Here is a 12,769-nt window from a genome sequence, read left to right on the forward strand (position 1 = left end):
TTTATTAAGATTTTTATTTTTTATGTGTTCATGAGAGACACAGAGGCAGACACACAGGCAGAGGTAGAAGAAGGCTCCCTGCGGGGAGCCTGATGCGGGACTCAATGCCAGGACCCTGGGATCACGCCCTGAGCCAAAAGCAGATGTTCAACCACTGGGCCACCCAGGCCTCTATCTCTATTCTTGTTCTTAACTCTATACCCAACTTCTAGAATGATGCCTGGAAAATAGTAGATAAATCGTTATTGATGAAGGGATAGGAAAAGAGGATGAATGGGAAGAAGGAAAGAAGGATGGGCCACCTACCTGATGGAGCTGTTGAGGGGATTAAATGAAATGACCCATGTCCATCTCTTAGCCCAGGGCCTGGTAAAAATTAGGAACCCAGTTAGTAAGGGATCACTCATTCTCACTACATCTTCTCCTTAATTTGATAAGAACTATAATTTCTGACATCGCAACTTATAAGTAAAGCCTGTGAAGAGAGGAACTCAGACCAGACTGATGTAACCCCTGCTGGCAGGGGCAAGAAGGAAGCTCCCCACCCCCCACCCATCCCCTCTTTGCTCCCAGAGGGCAGCAGGGCTCTGTGGAAGTTGCACTGAGGAACTTGTAAAACACTGGCCAACGTCTTTATTTTTACCAGGGATGGTGCATGTTGTCAACCATTGTGTTATGTGAACCCCAAATCATGGCCCATGGATCATACAAGATTTTGTGCTATTTTCAGTCTAAGAGGCAGATACAATTTTCATACACAATACTGGAATTTCTGCTGGAGTTTGGCTCTGAGCACAGAAGGGCAAAATGCATGAAATTGAGACTTTCCTGGGAAATTCCAGGACATAAAACCACAAAATCCACAGATGCCCATATACCACAAAGTTAGCCCTGAAGCTTGTCCCAGGCTATGAGTTCTAGAAATCAGGCATCAATCCCCCTCCTCTTTACAGTGCCAATGTTATTTGCATGTCATAAGCAACTGAAGCACCCTTCAGGGGATAGTTGCCATCCATTTCCTTGGAGGTAGGCACTGTGCTTGATGCTGGCAAGAGATCAGTATACCCTGGTCCCCACACACGAGGAGCCAACACTCAATGGGAAGATAGATCTGCCCCTCTGATATATCACAACACCGATAGAGACATAATAAGGATACATCATGGGAATACAAAACAGAGACAGGTTAATTCTTACCTTGATTTTAAAATCAATGAAAGTTTCCCAGAGGAGGTGTCATTGGTGACCCAGGGCCTTAAAGAATGAATCAGAGCTATCTGAGAAAGAAGTGAGGGAACAGCATTCCAGAACCAAGAAAAGCATGAATGAAGTCTTGGATATATGATGGCTTTTTACATCAAATTTGGAGAATTGAGAAGCCATTGGCATGAGTGAAAGATATTTGGGCTGAAGGTTGGGAAAGTAGGATGGTAAGTGTGGTAAGAGAATCTGGAAATGTGGAATGGGGCCATGTGGTATTGACATGCCAGAGGATGGAGTACACACGTAGATGTCAAGCCAACGAAGCCAGGCTTTGATCTCTGGGCAGCAGGCCCGTGATATGATCAGGACACTCTGGTCAGTAGGAGGACAGTAGACTAGAGGGGAGAAAGACTGAGGCAAGGACTGTCAATTTCATGGAGGAAGCCATGAAATGGAAATAGTAATAGCCTGCATTTTTAAAATTTAATTTTTTTGTTTTTGTTTTTTACTGTCCATGCTCAGAGAAACAGCCAGTTGACAGGCATCATCAACTTCTCAAAACAAAACAACTGCCTCCCATCAAGTCCCTGGGTCCTCCTCCTCCAAAGCCTCCGAAGCCACCAGTTGTAAACCTCCAGGCCTTCCAGAGGCAGGCGGCTGCGATTTCCGAGAGCCACAGGGAAGGTAAGGAAATGCACAGGGCTCTGCACACAGCCAGCCAGTGGGAGTCACGGCTCCAATGCCTCATCCCCCCATTACTTCCCTCTCTGTGTGTCAACTCCCAGGTGATAATGCCGAACTGCTTTTCCATGGGACTGGACATCCATCACTGGTTATTTTTACGTAGAGGCCGTGGCAGCTTGCCCGTGAAATGACAAATCTGCAGGAATTGGCCCCTTATCGCTCCTGGGCCAGTCTGCCTCCCCTGAGAGCATTGCATTTGATCACTGGGACTAGGTCCAAGAGGAAGAAAAAGAAAGTAGTGGAGCAGGGAGCCGGGAGCTTTTGTGTTTCCTACAAAGCCTGTGTTGTCAACACAATCAGTGCAATAGGAGAGGAGAGGGAGTGAAAAGGGAGGAAAGTCAGTGTGAACTTGACCTGTGATCCTAATGGAGGGTCCCTCAGGCCTCTGTCATCTGCCTTCAGTAATTACTTGAAGGCCCCCACCCCCACCCCACCCCCTGCCACTGGCCCTTTCCAGAAACAAGCCAATTTTTTGTGCTGTTTTGTGTCTTTCTCTGCTACTTAAAGGAATATCTTCTCATCCCCTTTCCACCCACACTGTGCTTGGATCCTGTTGATACTGTAAATACCTTTGCTTATGTTTGCTCTAATGGAACATGATGTGAACATACACTTTGGTGTGGCACATAGTTCCGTGCTAACATCTGTCTTACTGTGGCCATGAGTGCCAGCAGATGGTACGCTCAGAGAGCTGATGGCATCTTGCATTGTTCATTTGACTGCTTTGAAAACCTCATGATTGTTAAGCATCCTGAACTCACAGGTTCCCAAACTTCAGCCTGCACCAGAATCACCTAGAGGATTTGTTAAAACACAGATCACAGGGCCCCATTCCCAGAGTTTCTGATTTGTTTGGTCTGGATTGGGTACCTAAGAATTTTCCTTTTTAACAAGTTCCTCGGGGCAGGGGGCGGGGGTACTGATGCTGCTGGTCCAGGGACCACACTTTGAGAATCACTGCTGCAAATCATCTTGAGTCTTAGCCTAAAAGAAAATTCTATATAAAGAGCTAGAACATGCTGGTTGCCATCTTGTATCCCCTCATGCATGCACCTAATCTCAGTTGGTTTGGCCGGGACCCTCTGAGCGCCAACCTTAGTCCCCCAAGGTCCCATTTCCACTCCATCAAGATGAGAGAAACTGTCACGAACCAGGAGAAACGGGCCAGATTGCAAGCCCAGGTGCACATTGGTGGGGAAGGAACAGCTTGCTCGAAGAAGATGGTTCACAGAAGGGCTACAGCAGATGATTAAAAACCTTAGTTCTCCTTTTTAAAAAGATGGTTTGTTTGTTTGATTTATTTATTTATTTATTTATTTATTTATTTATTTATTTATTTGAAAGCATGAAAGAGCCTGAGCAGGGCGGGGGGTAAGGGATAGAAGGAGAAGCAGACTCCCCACCCAGCATGGAACCTGACATAGGGCTCGATCCCAGGACCCATGATCACGACCTGAGCCAAAGGCAGACACTCAACCCACTGAGCCACCCAAGAGCCCCAAACCTTAGTTCCCCTTAAAGAAGTTAGGAGTAAACAATATCTCTGGTATTGAAGAAGTGAGTATGTTCATAAACCAAGCAACAGTTCTCTCTCTTCACAACCCCGAAGTTCCAGCACATGAGGCCGCGACCACTTTCACCCTCACAGGCCGTGCTGAGAGGAAGCAGCTGGAAGAAATGCTTCCAGAGTCTTAAACCAACCTGGTGCAGACAGTCTGACTAGTTGAAGAAGACTGGCTGAAGCTCTGCCCACACAGTCCGAGGTTGAAACAGCACCACTTGTTACCGGAGAGGACAAAGAGGATGATGTTCTGGATCTTGTGGGGAACTTTGAGGAAGCTTCCAAGAATGAAGCAAAATGATTTGAGTCAGTTTCTGAAGAAGACAAAACTTGAAGAAGTTCCTGGGAACTGCTGTCTTATATTACGACTGCTTTCAAAAATTTTGTTCATGGATCTGATGGACTCTAGATCTCCAGTATTTTTAAGTGCAAGCCCCTTGGACGACACTGCAGCACTTCTCAGTTTTTGCTTGGATACTATTAATTCTTTGCAGCTAATTAAACTGAAGTTTGAAACAAGGTTAATAAGGTTCTTTGCCTGGCTAAAAAAGGAAAGAAAGAAAAGGGAAAAAAGTGCTCTTCTAAGTATAACTTAAATAATACTTTGGCCACCTCCATAACCAAGAAGGCCAAGTATGGTTTTTAGAAACGTTAAATAATTCAGGTCTCAAAGTGTCTCTCTGAAAGCAAAGAAGGTTGTCAGAGAACCCAGAACAAAGCACCAAGTCTTCTGTGATAAAATGGCCTTTGTAAATCCCAGCTCCCCCACTCACTAGCTCTTTAAGTTTGGGCATGTTGCTCACGGAGCCTCATTGTCCTTATCTGTAAAATGGGGTTGACCATAACATTCATCTCCCAGGACTTTTGTGAGGATAACTGAGATGAGTCATGGAAGGAGTTTAAACAGTGCTTGGCACACCAGTAAGCGCTCCATAGACACACCGTTATCATTATTCTAAGCTTGTATTGAGCAGCTAGCTGCACTCTTTGCCCTGGGCCCTGCGATGGACACAAGAGTTAAATAGCCCCACACGAGTTCTGGTGCTCCGGGTCAGAGTCTAATCTGAAAGATCAAGATCACCCTCACAAAGAAGCACTCTATAGTGTGGGTGAGTGCTGCACTGCAGGACAGAGGGTCCCCTGGGTGCTGGGGGTGGGGGAGGCTTGGGGTGCCAGTGAATTGCCATTCCTCATTTTGTCTCTGGGTCAGGGCATTGCACAAAGTTCACTTTAGCTAGGCCGCCACTTGCTCCTCTTTTCACTCTGCCTCTTGCTCTTGCAGCAGCTGGGAAAGAGCGCTGCCTGCCTCCTGAGAGGTGAGTACCTGTTCCTGAGTTGGCGGGAAGCACAGCCCACTGAGCACCGACAGGTTGCTTAGCCAGCCTGAGAGCAGGCAATAAGCACAAGCCAGGTGTCTGCATTTCTCAGAAGGGTTGCAGGAAGAACAGATTTATAAGCAACAAACTGCAACTTTTGTTTTAGAGAGAGATTAAATAAACTGCATTTAACTGCTGTGCTGACATTAAATTGCAAAGATGGTCCTCTGAGGTACTTTTATTTATTATACAGTTGGGTTCAGTAAATTGAAACATCAGCTTCCATAGTAATAAATCGAATTAGAGGCTACAGAATGCTGTGGGCAGCTGGTGTGATGTTAGGAATTGATAATGGGACAAAAGACCTTCTGTTTTTGCTGTACTTATTCTGAGAATTTTGCCATACAGGTGTCAGTTCATATATTCACTCAACCAAATATTATCTGTTTGAGCCTGTTGATGTGTCATGCATTGTGCTGGCTACTTTATATAGATTTTCTCTCTTCCTTTTCTCAAGACTGCAAAATTGCTGCTACTGTCCTCATTTTATAGCTAAAGACATTGGGCTCAGAAAGTTTGGCCTCATTAAAAAAATATATGTAAAAATAAAATAAAATAAAATAATAAACAAAAAGTTTGGTCTCTTGCAGAACTGTGATTCCGACCCAAATATCCCTAAACTATTTTTTATTAAATATAATGGAAATACAAGATTGTGTAAACTTGAGGTGTACAAGGTGTTAGTTTGACACATTTACGAATTGCAGTAGGATTACTACAACAGAGTTAGCTAACACCTTTATCACCTCACATAATTTTCATTTCTTTTTTGTGTTAAGAACAGTTAAGAATCAATTTCTTAGTAACTTTAAAATTTATAATACATTACTCTTTACTGTAATCACTGTTTACACATTAGATCTCCAAAACTAACTTATGTACTAGTTGTAAGTTTGTGCCCTTAAACATCTCCCCAATTCACCTGTCCCTCAGCCCCTGGTAACTACGATTTACTCTTTTGAAATACTCTGCTTTTACAAGTTTCAGTTTTTTTAGATTTCATGTATAATATAAGTGATACTATACAGTAAATGTTTTTCTCTGTCTGATTTATGTCCCTTAGCATAAATGCCACCAAAGTCCATCCATGTTGTCACGGATGGCAGGATTTTCTTCTTTCTTGTGACTAAATAACATTGCTGTGTATATATATACTCCGTGTCTTTATCCATTCATCTGTTGATGGACGCTTGGGTTGTTTCCATATCTTGGCTATTGTGAATAATGCTGCGGTATTAGTATGCGCCAAGCATTTCTTTGAGATGCTGATTTCATTTCCTTCAGATACATACCCAGGAGTGCTGAGTCATATGGCAGTTCAATTCTTTTTTTTTTTTCCCCTTTTAAAGACTATTTACTCATGAGAGAGAGACAGAGACAGAGAGAGACAGAGACAGAGAGAGACAGAGACAGGCAAAGAGAGAACCAGGCTCCATGCAGGAAGCCTGATGTGAGACTCGATCTACAGACCCCAGGATCACAACTTGGGCCTAAGGCAGGCACTCAACTGCTGAGCCACCCAGGTGTCCCGGCAGTTCAATTCTTAATTGAACCTCTATAGGCTTTTCCATAATGGCTGTACTAACAGGAATGCCCAAATTGTTTTGATTATATGACCTCACCTCCTCACAAAAATGTTCTTTTCTCAAGAGGGTCAGGCTTAGAAGAAGTAGACATAAAAACAAATAATTATATTACTTCCCAAATGTTTATAATAGTAGAATGTGTTAAGTTTTCTAATAGAGGAAAGTACAAGATTTAGAGGTTGCACCAATATGGGAATGATTGCCTGTCCTTGGGAGAGTCAATGAAGTCTTTCTAGAAATTGTATTTTTTTTTTTTTTTTTTTTGGCTAAAATCATACTACATAACAAGCAACAAAATAGCAACAGCATAGAGCAGGAGTGTGAGTTCAGCTGATCTGGGCTGAGCTCAGCTAGTGTTGCTAGTATGTTGCAGACTACCTAGGGAGGTTTACTGATACTGACTGGGGTTGCTCATGTGTGGGGGTCACCCTGCAGCTGCTGATCTAGGATTGCCTTGGCTGGCATGAGTGGGGCAACCTGACTTTGCACCAGCTGTCTCACCCTCCAGCAAGCTAGCTGGGGAACCAGCTGCAGGCAAGCAAGACAGTACCGATTGCACAAACAACTTTTAAACTCTGCTGTATCATATTTGCTAACATCTTATGGGTCAAAGCAAGTCACATGGCCCAGCTTCAGCATGGGAGGAAGCCAGAACACTGCCTATAAAAGGGCAGGGATCTAGAAAAGCAACACTTGCAGTGAGTATGGAGGGTAGACATGTACTGGATAACATAGGGAGGGGCACTGTAGGCCCAGGCAGGAGGTGTAAGGAAGCAGGTCTCAATGGTGAAAATTAGAAATAGATAAGTAGAACTGGTGTGGTAAGGTTGGGATGGAATGGAGAGAAATGCTATTGTGGAGGTGGACAGGAACCAAATCTTGGAGGTTCTTGTCCACCAAGGTCTAGATAAGACCTCCTTGTTCACCAAGGAACAAGCCCACCAAGGACTAGGTAAGAACTCCTTGTTCACCGAGGAACAAGCCCAAAAAGGACTAGATAAGACCTCTGTGTTCACCAAGGAACTGACCAAGTGGTGTTGGGTGTGGTTCACGTGTACCAGGAACTCCTAGTTTAGTCGCCCATTTAAAAGAGTTAAATGACAACACAGAGTAGGTCAGTGAAGCCACATTCTCTGTGCATTTGTGTGAAAGAGGAAAAACCATTTAGACAGCTAAGGCAATGATTTGCACTGTTTACTCAATGAACACAGGCCCCAGGGTGACAGTTTGAGGGGACAATATAATTCTGTGTTCTGAGTCCATCTTGGTTCCCTCATGACTCACATTCTGAGAGCATCTCCGTGTGACTATACGTGTGCTACAATGTGATGGATGCACCAATGGATGTTCAGTATAGAGACAGAGCATGACTGAGAACAAGGCAGTAATAATAAAGTGGAGGATAAACAGATGCAAAGTATTCTTTTTAAAATATTTTATTTATTCATAAGACACAGAGGCAGAAACACAGGCAGAGGGAGAAGCAAGGTCCCCATGGGGTGCCTGATGTGGGATTCGATCCCAGGACCCGGGAATCAGGACCTGAGCCAAAGGCAGATGCTCAACCACTGAACCACCACGATGCCCCCAGATGCAAAGTATTCTGATGTAGAAGAATAAGAGATGAAGTTGGATTCTCAAGTTAATTAGGTGCCATGCTGAGGAATTGGGACTGTAGGTTGTGGTGATGAGTTAACTTAAACAAGCGCATGCCGTGATGTTGAGCAGCCTTAAGGACAACTTCCATGGAAACCAGGGCTTGTTTGGAAGGAACGTCTCCTATGTTCATGGTATTGATATTCGGTACAAATATTAGATTAGAAACAGAATATATTGGGTCTCATTACTAGAAGGGGACCTGGCAATTATCAGATGTAGCAAGCTGCACAGCATAGTATTAACACTTCTGGGGGTTTTAAACTGAGCCCTACCACTTAACATCTACATAACCTTGGACAAATGCCTTAACCTCTGCAAACCTTAGTTTCTACTTATGTAAAATGGGAGGCCGATAGGACCTGACTCATACAGTTGTGGTGAGAGTTAGATGAAACAGTGATCGTAAAGCATTGAGTGCAGTGCCAAGCACCTAGAGAGTGTTCGATAAAACTTGCTGAGCTGTTATATAACCCCCTCCAAAGGCAGGAATCCATAATCAGAACCTTAATGCCTTCAAAAATCATTTGATGAAAAGCTCATTCTCTGAAGAGTCCAATGTTTTTCTTGTTGGGGCAGATTTTATTCATTCAACATATATTCATTGACTACTATATGCCAAGCCCTCTTATACACACTGAGAATATAGCAAGGTACAAAGTAGACAAAAGTATCTTACATGCACCCACACATATGTGTGCACACACATGTTAGTTTTATTTATTTAAAATCCAAGTTGCGCTCGGACCAAAACCAACCTCCCTACCCCAGACTCCCAGCCATCTGTCCAAGACCTACTCATTGGTACAGTAGACAGGGTCTTTACCCCTCCATCACCTGGCAGTTCTTAAAACACCTAAGGAATACATCATATTGTTAAATAAAACTTTCACTATTTTCAACTATTATTCATCAAAGAGAAGTCTATGTTTTAGCTGTATTTTTATGGATATATGTTTTTAATCATCTTGTTAGAAACTCAGTGCATTTACAGTAGGCGCTTTCACTTTTGAACCTCTTCATATCCTGTATTAAATGGGAGAAGCAGCACTAGGCACTGCACCCAGTACAAGTCTGGGGTCAGACTCACATAGAGCCAAAACCCCTCCTCTACAACTATGACAGCCCGGAGCTGTGATACACACATCTGTAAAGTCAACACAATAATACTTACTTCATTGATTGTCATGAAGACTAAATGAGATAAATTGAAAGTATGGAAAATACAGAAGGTGTACAATGAGTCTTGGTTTTCTCAACCTTTGGCCTCTCCATCCCTTGTTATCTCTGGAATAAATATCTCATTAGTTCCCAACAGTGAAATGATTCTTGGGAGATTATTCTTTGTCATCATTCTTTCATGCAAACCAAGCTGGCTGGTATACCTCTTGAATAAGCAGCCCCTATTTCTGTGAGCAAAGCAGGTTCGTCCCAGGGCAGCAATTAGCGCTGAGTCTCTGTCAGTACTTAGCAGAGTCGGCTAATATTTTATTCATTAGCTATAAATATGGCTTTTCTCCCATTAAGATGTGTCAGAGGGTCGTCCTGACTCAGGAAATCTCTGACTCAGACACGAGGGAAGGGAGAACCTACTTTTTCTTCGTGAGAGAAGATTCATACAGTATAGCATTTCTCAGACCAGGGTCTGTGGGTGGATCTCAGGAGTCCACCATTTTCTCTTCTGAACTTTTTAATTTTGTGTTTTCATCTTAATGATAGTCTTTAAAAGATAGTAGAAGCCTATTTTGAGTCTTCTAGGTGATTTATTTCAACCTAATATTTTGGAACATGCTTTTGTGTTTGTGTTTTTGATATTTCTACCCCATACAGAGTAAAAACTACAAATGCCTCCGAGGGCTGGTGGGTTATGTGACTATGTCTAGAAACTCCCTTAAACAACTGGGAGGGAGAGATCCTGTGGAAATGGGAAGAAATGCCTTACCTAAGGCTTTCAAATGAAATATTCATAATATCAGAACACCACCACTGTGGGGTAAAGTAAAATGCATCTATACTCTTTATTTGAATAGTGGTAAGTGCTGTAAAGAAAAGGTTTTAAAGAATGTTCAGATAGTAACTGGGGACAAGGAGTGGGATAAAGAAAGTGTAGGATGATCAGGAAAAGCCTGAGGTGGTGACATTGAGGTTGAGCCCTACATGATGAGGACCTAGTCACAAAAGGTCTAGCAGCTGGACATTCCAGGACATTGCTGCTCATTCTAGCTGAACAGCTAGAGCAGTGAGTCAAGGGGGAAGTGTGTCTGCACATTGGGGGAGCAATAGCTAAAGCACAGTGTCCTGGTAAAATGGTGGGGGTCTTGAGAGCCATGGAGTGAATTTGGATGCTGCTCTCAAAATATGTTGGGAAACCACAGGAGTTTGAAACCAGGGAGTGACATGAGCTGACATTTATTTTGTAAAGATCCCTTTGAATGCTTCATAAATAATAAACTTAGTGAAGAAACAGGTAGAAATAGCTTCAGAAGCCATTGCAACAACAAAACAGTAGCGATAAATAGAGCAATCAGCACTCCTATTGAGGGTGTCCTAAGCACTTTAAATATATGACTCCGTTTATGATAATCCTAAGAGGTAGATGATATCCAATTTTGTAGATGAGGAAACTGAGTCACAAAGAGGTTTAAGCACTTTATATGGACAAAGGTGGTAGAGGTTAAAAAAAATGAAGGGAATCAAGATGTATTTTGGAGGAAATGTAGTGATTGTGGGATCACCTGTGGAGAATGAGACAGGAGGGCAAGATTGGAATATAAGACCATTCCCAGGTGATTTGTTATTTCCATCACTGTTGGCACCAACATGTGTGGAGTCTTGGCACACACATCAGTGCTCAGTGCAAAATGACCCTTCATGAAAGCTATTGGGGATTTTTTTTTTTTTTACTTAAATGAAACAAGCATGCCCTAGAGTCTCTGTTTGCCCAGAACCCCTCAGGACTAGTTTTAAAGTTGTTTGGAGCTTAAATATGGCTACATGTCAGTTGGTCAAGACTGGTATAGACCTGCTCTGATTGACCAATGGCAAAACAGGTTCCTCACAGTGGTATCTGGGAAAAGGTGAGCCCTCACATCCCAGTGTGCTATATTGAATCACTATGGGGCAAGAATAAGACAGGGAAGTTTTTTAAGCCTGTACCTTATGAAGTTTAAGACACAGAATATTCAGGTGGATTTAGCCCAAGCCACTTCAATAAATTCTTATGCCATTTTAATTGGGTTTCAGAAAACAACAAGGCCACTGTTTGGCCTTTCTTTCCAAGGGCAGTGGTGTCAAGAACAGTCTATTTGGGGGCTTCTTTTGTATTTTCAAGTATTCTTCCTTTAAAAATCACCTATAGATTCTATTTTTTTAACACTTACCATAGACAAGGACTTGTGCCCTATACTTAATGTGTATTCTCTCCTTTTAAAACTCCCAACCAGGGGCAGCCCAGGTGGCTCAGCGGTTTAGCGCCACCTTCAGCCCAGGACGTGATCCTGGAGACCTGGAATCGAGTCCCGCGTCAGGCTCCCTGCATGGAGCCTGCTTCTCCCTCTGCCTTTGTCTCTGCCTCTCTCTCTCTGTGTCTCTTATGAATAAATAAAATCTTTAAAAAATAAAATAAAAATAAAACTCCCAACCATGACCACCCGATGAAGTTGGTGGTTAGCCGACTCTCTGACCATAGAGTTAGGTTAAGGAATCCAAGATAATGCAACTGGAATATCACCCCTGCAGGGATTAACCTAGTCAACAGGGCTCCAGAGCATCACCTCTCAACCAACACTGCAGACTGCCTTACAGAAGATTCATGTTGGATCTTTACCTGCAACAAAAGAGGGCAAGGTTTAATAGACTCATGGCCTGCTCTACAAATTGAGTCTAGACATTCTCCAGGCAGCTGTTCTTGAATGCATCTCCTGCCTTAGGATTTCTTTTTCCATCTGGAAAAAGATCTGTGTGAGGGAGGCTGGCCAGGATGGAACTAAAGTATGAAAGTGTTTGGAGCCAAGTCTCATCTACACTCCTTACTGGCATTCAAATGATAAGCTGGAAAAAAACCATGACTTAGGAAGAAATCAGACAATAAAGTTACAGACTTAGAGCCTATTTTTATACATAGGTTTGTTCAGAAGGTTGAATGGAAACTTATCTTTGAAAATGGCCACATGCTGGGCATTGTTTAGCCCTTTACATCTGTTAGACTCATTTTAGCCCCATGATCATGTTAGGAAGGCAAAATTAATATTCCCATTTTGAGTTGAGAAACCAAGGGCTCAGAGGTGTTTCATGATTTGTCCTAAAGTATAAGATAATACAGAGCTAACATAGGGTGTGAACTCAGGACCAGATGTTCATAAGGATTTTCAACTACACTATCCTGTCTCAGAATTTTTCCAACATGAGCAATTTTGGGAGGTCCTGTTAGATTCTGAATTCCATGATTGTCTTTCTCACCTTTCTCACCTACTGAGAAGTAGACATGCCAGTAATAATTATTTAATGACTAAGTGATAGACTAATACAATAGACAGATTGAGGGAGGATAGACAGATAAAATGATACTGCTTTTCATGAACTTTTTATAAAGAAAACATTCCTAAGCTCTCTCAGCTGTATATTCTGCATTGATCTGCATGTCC

The 12,769-nt window shown here is 42.7% G+C and overlaps 1 protein-coding gene across 4 annotated transcripts in view; it reads left to right on the plus strand.

The window, feature by feature from the left end:
• FYB2 (FYN binding protein 2) overlaps window positions 1–12,769 on the plus strand; it is a 121,584-nt gene that overhangs the window by 31,860 nt on the left and 76,955 nt on the right. For 3 of the 4 annotated variants that reach the window (XM_072730818.1, XM_072730820.1, XM_072730821.1), the window contains 2 exons: window positions 1,726–1,887; window positions 4,791–4,824. In XM_072730818.1, the coding sequence (XP_072586919.1) occupies window positions 1,726–1,887; window positions 4,791–4,824 (196 nt within the window). The remainder of the gene's footprint in view (window positions 1–1,725; window positions 1,888–4,790; window positions 4,825–12,769) is intronic. The other variant, XM_072730819.1, reaches the window with a different exon arrangement.

This window comes from Vulpes vulpes, chromosome 12 (genome assembly GCF_048418805.1).
Source record: "Vulpes vulpes isolate BD-2025 chromosome 12, VulVul3, whole genome shotgun sequence".
Taxonomy (NCBI): Eukaryota; Metazoa; Chordata; class Mammalia; order Carnivora; family Canidae; genus Vulpes; species Vulpes vulpes.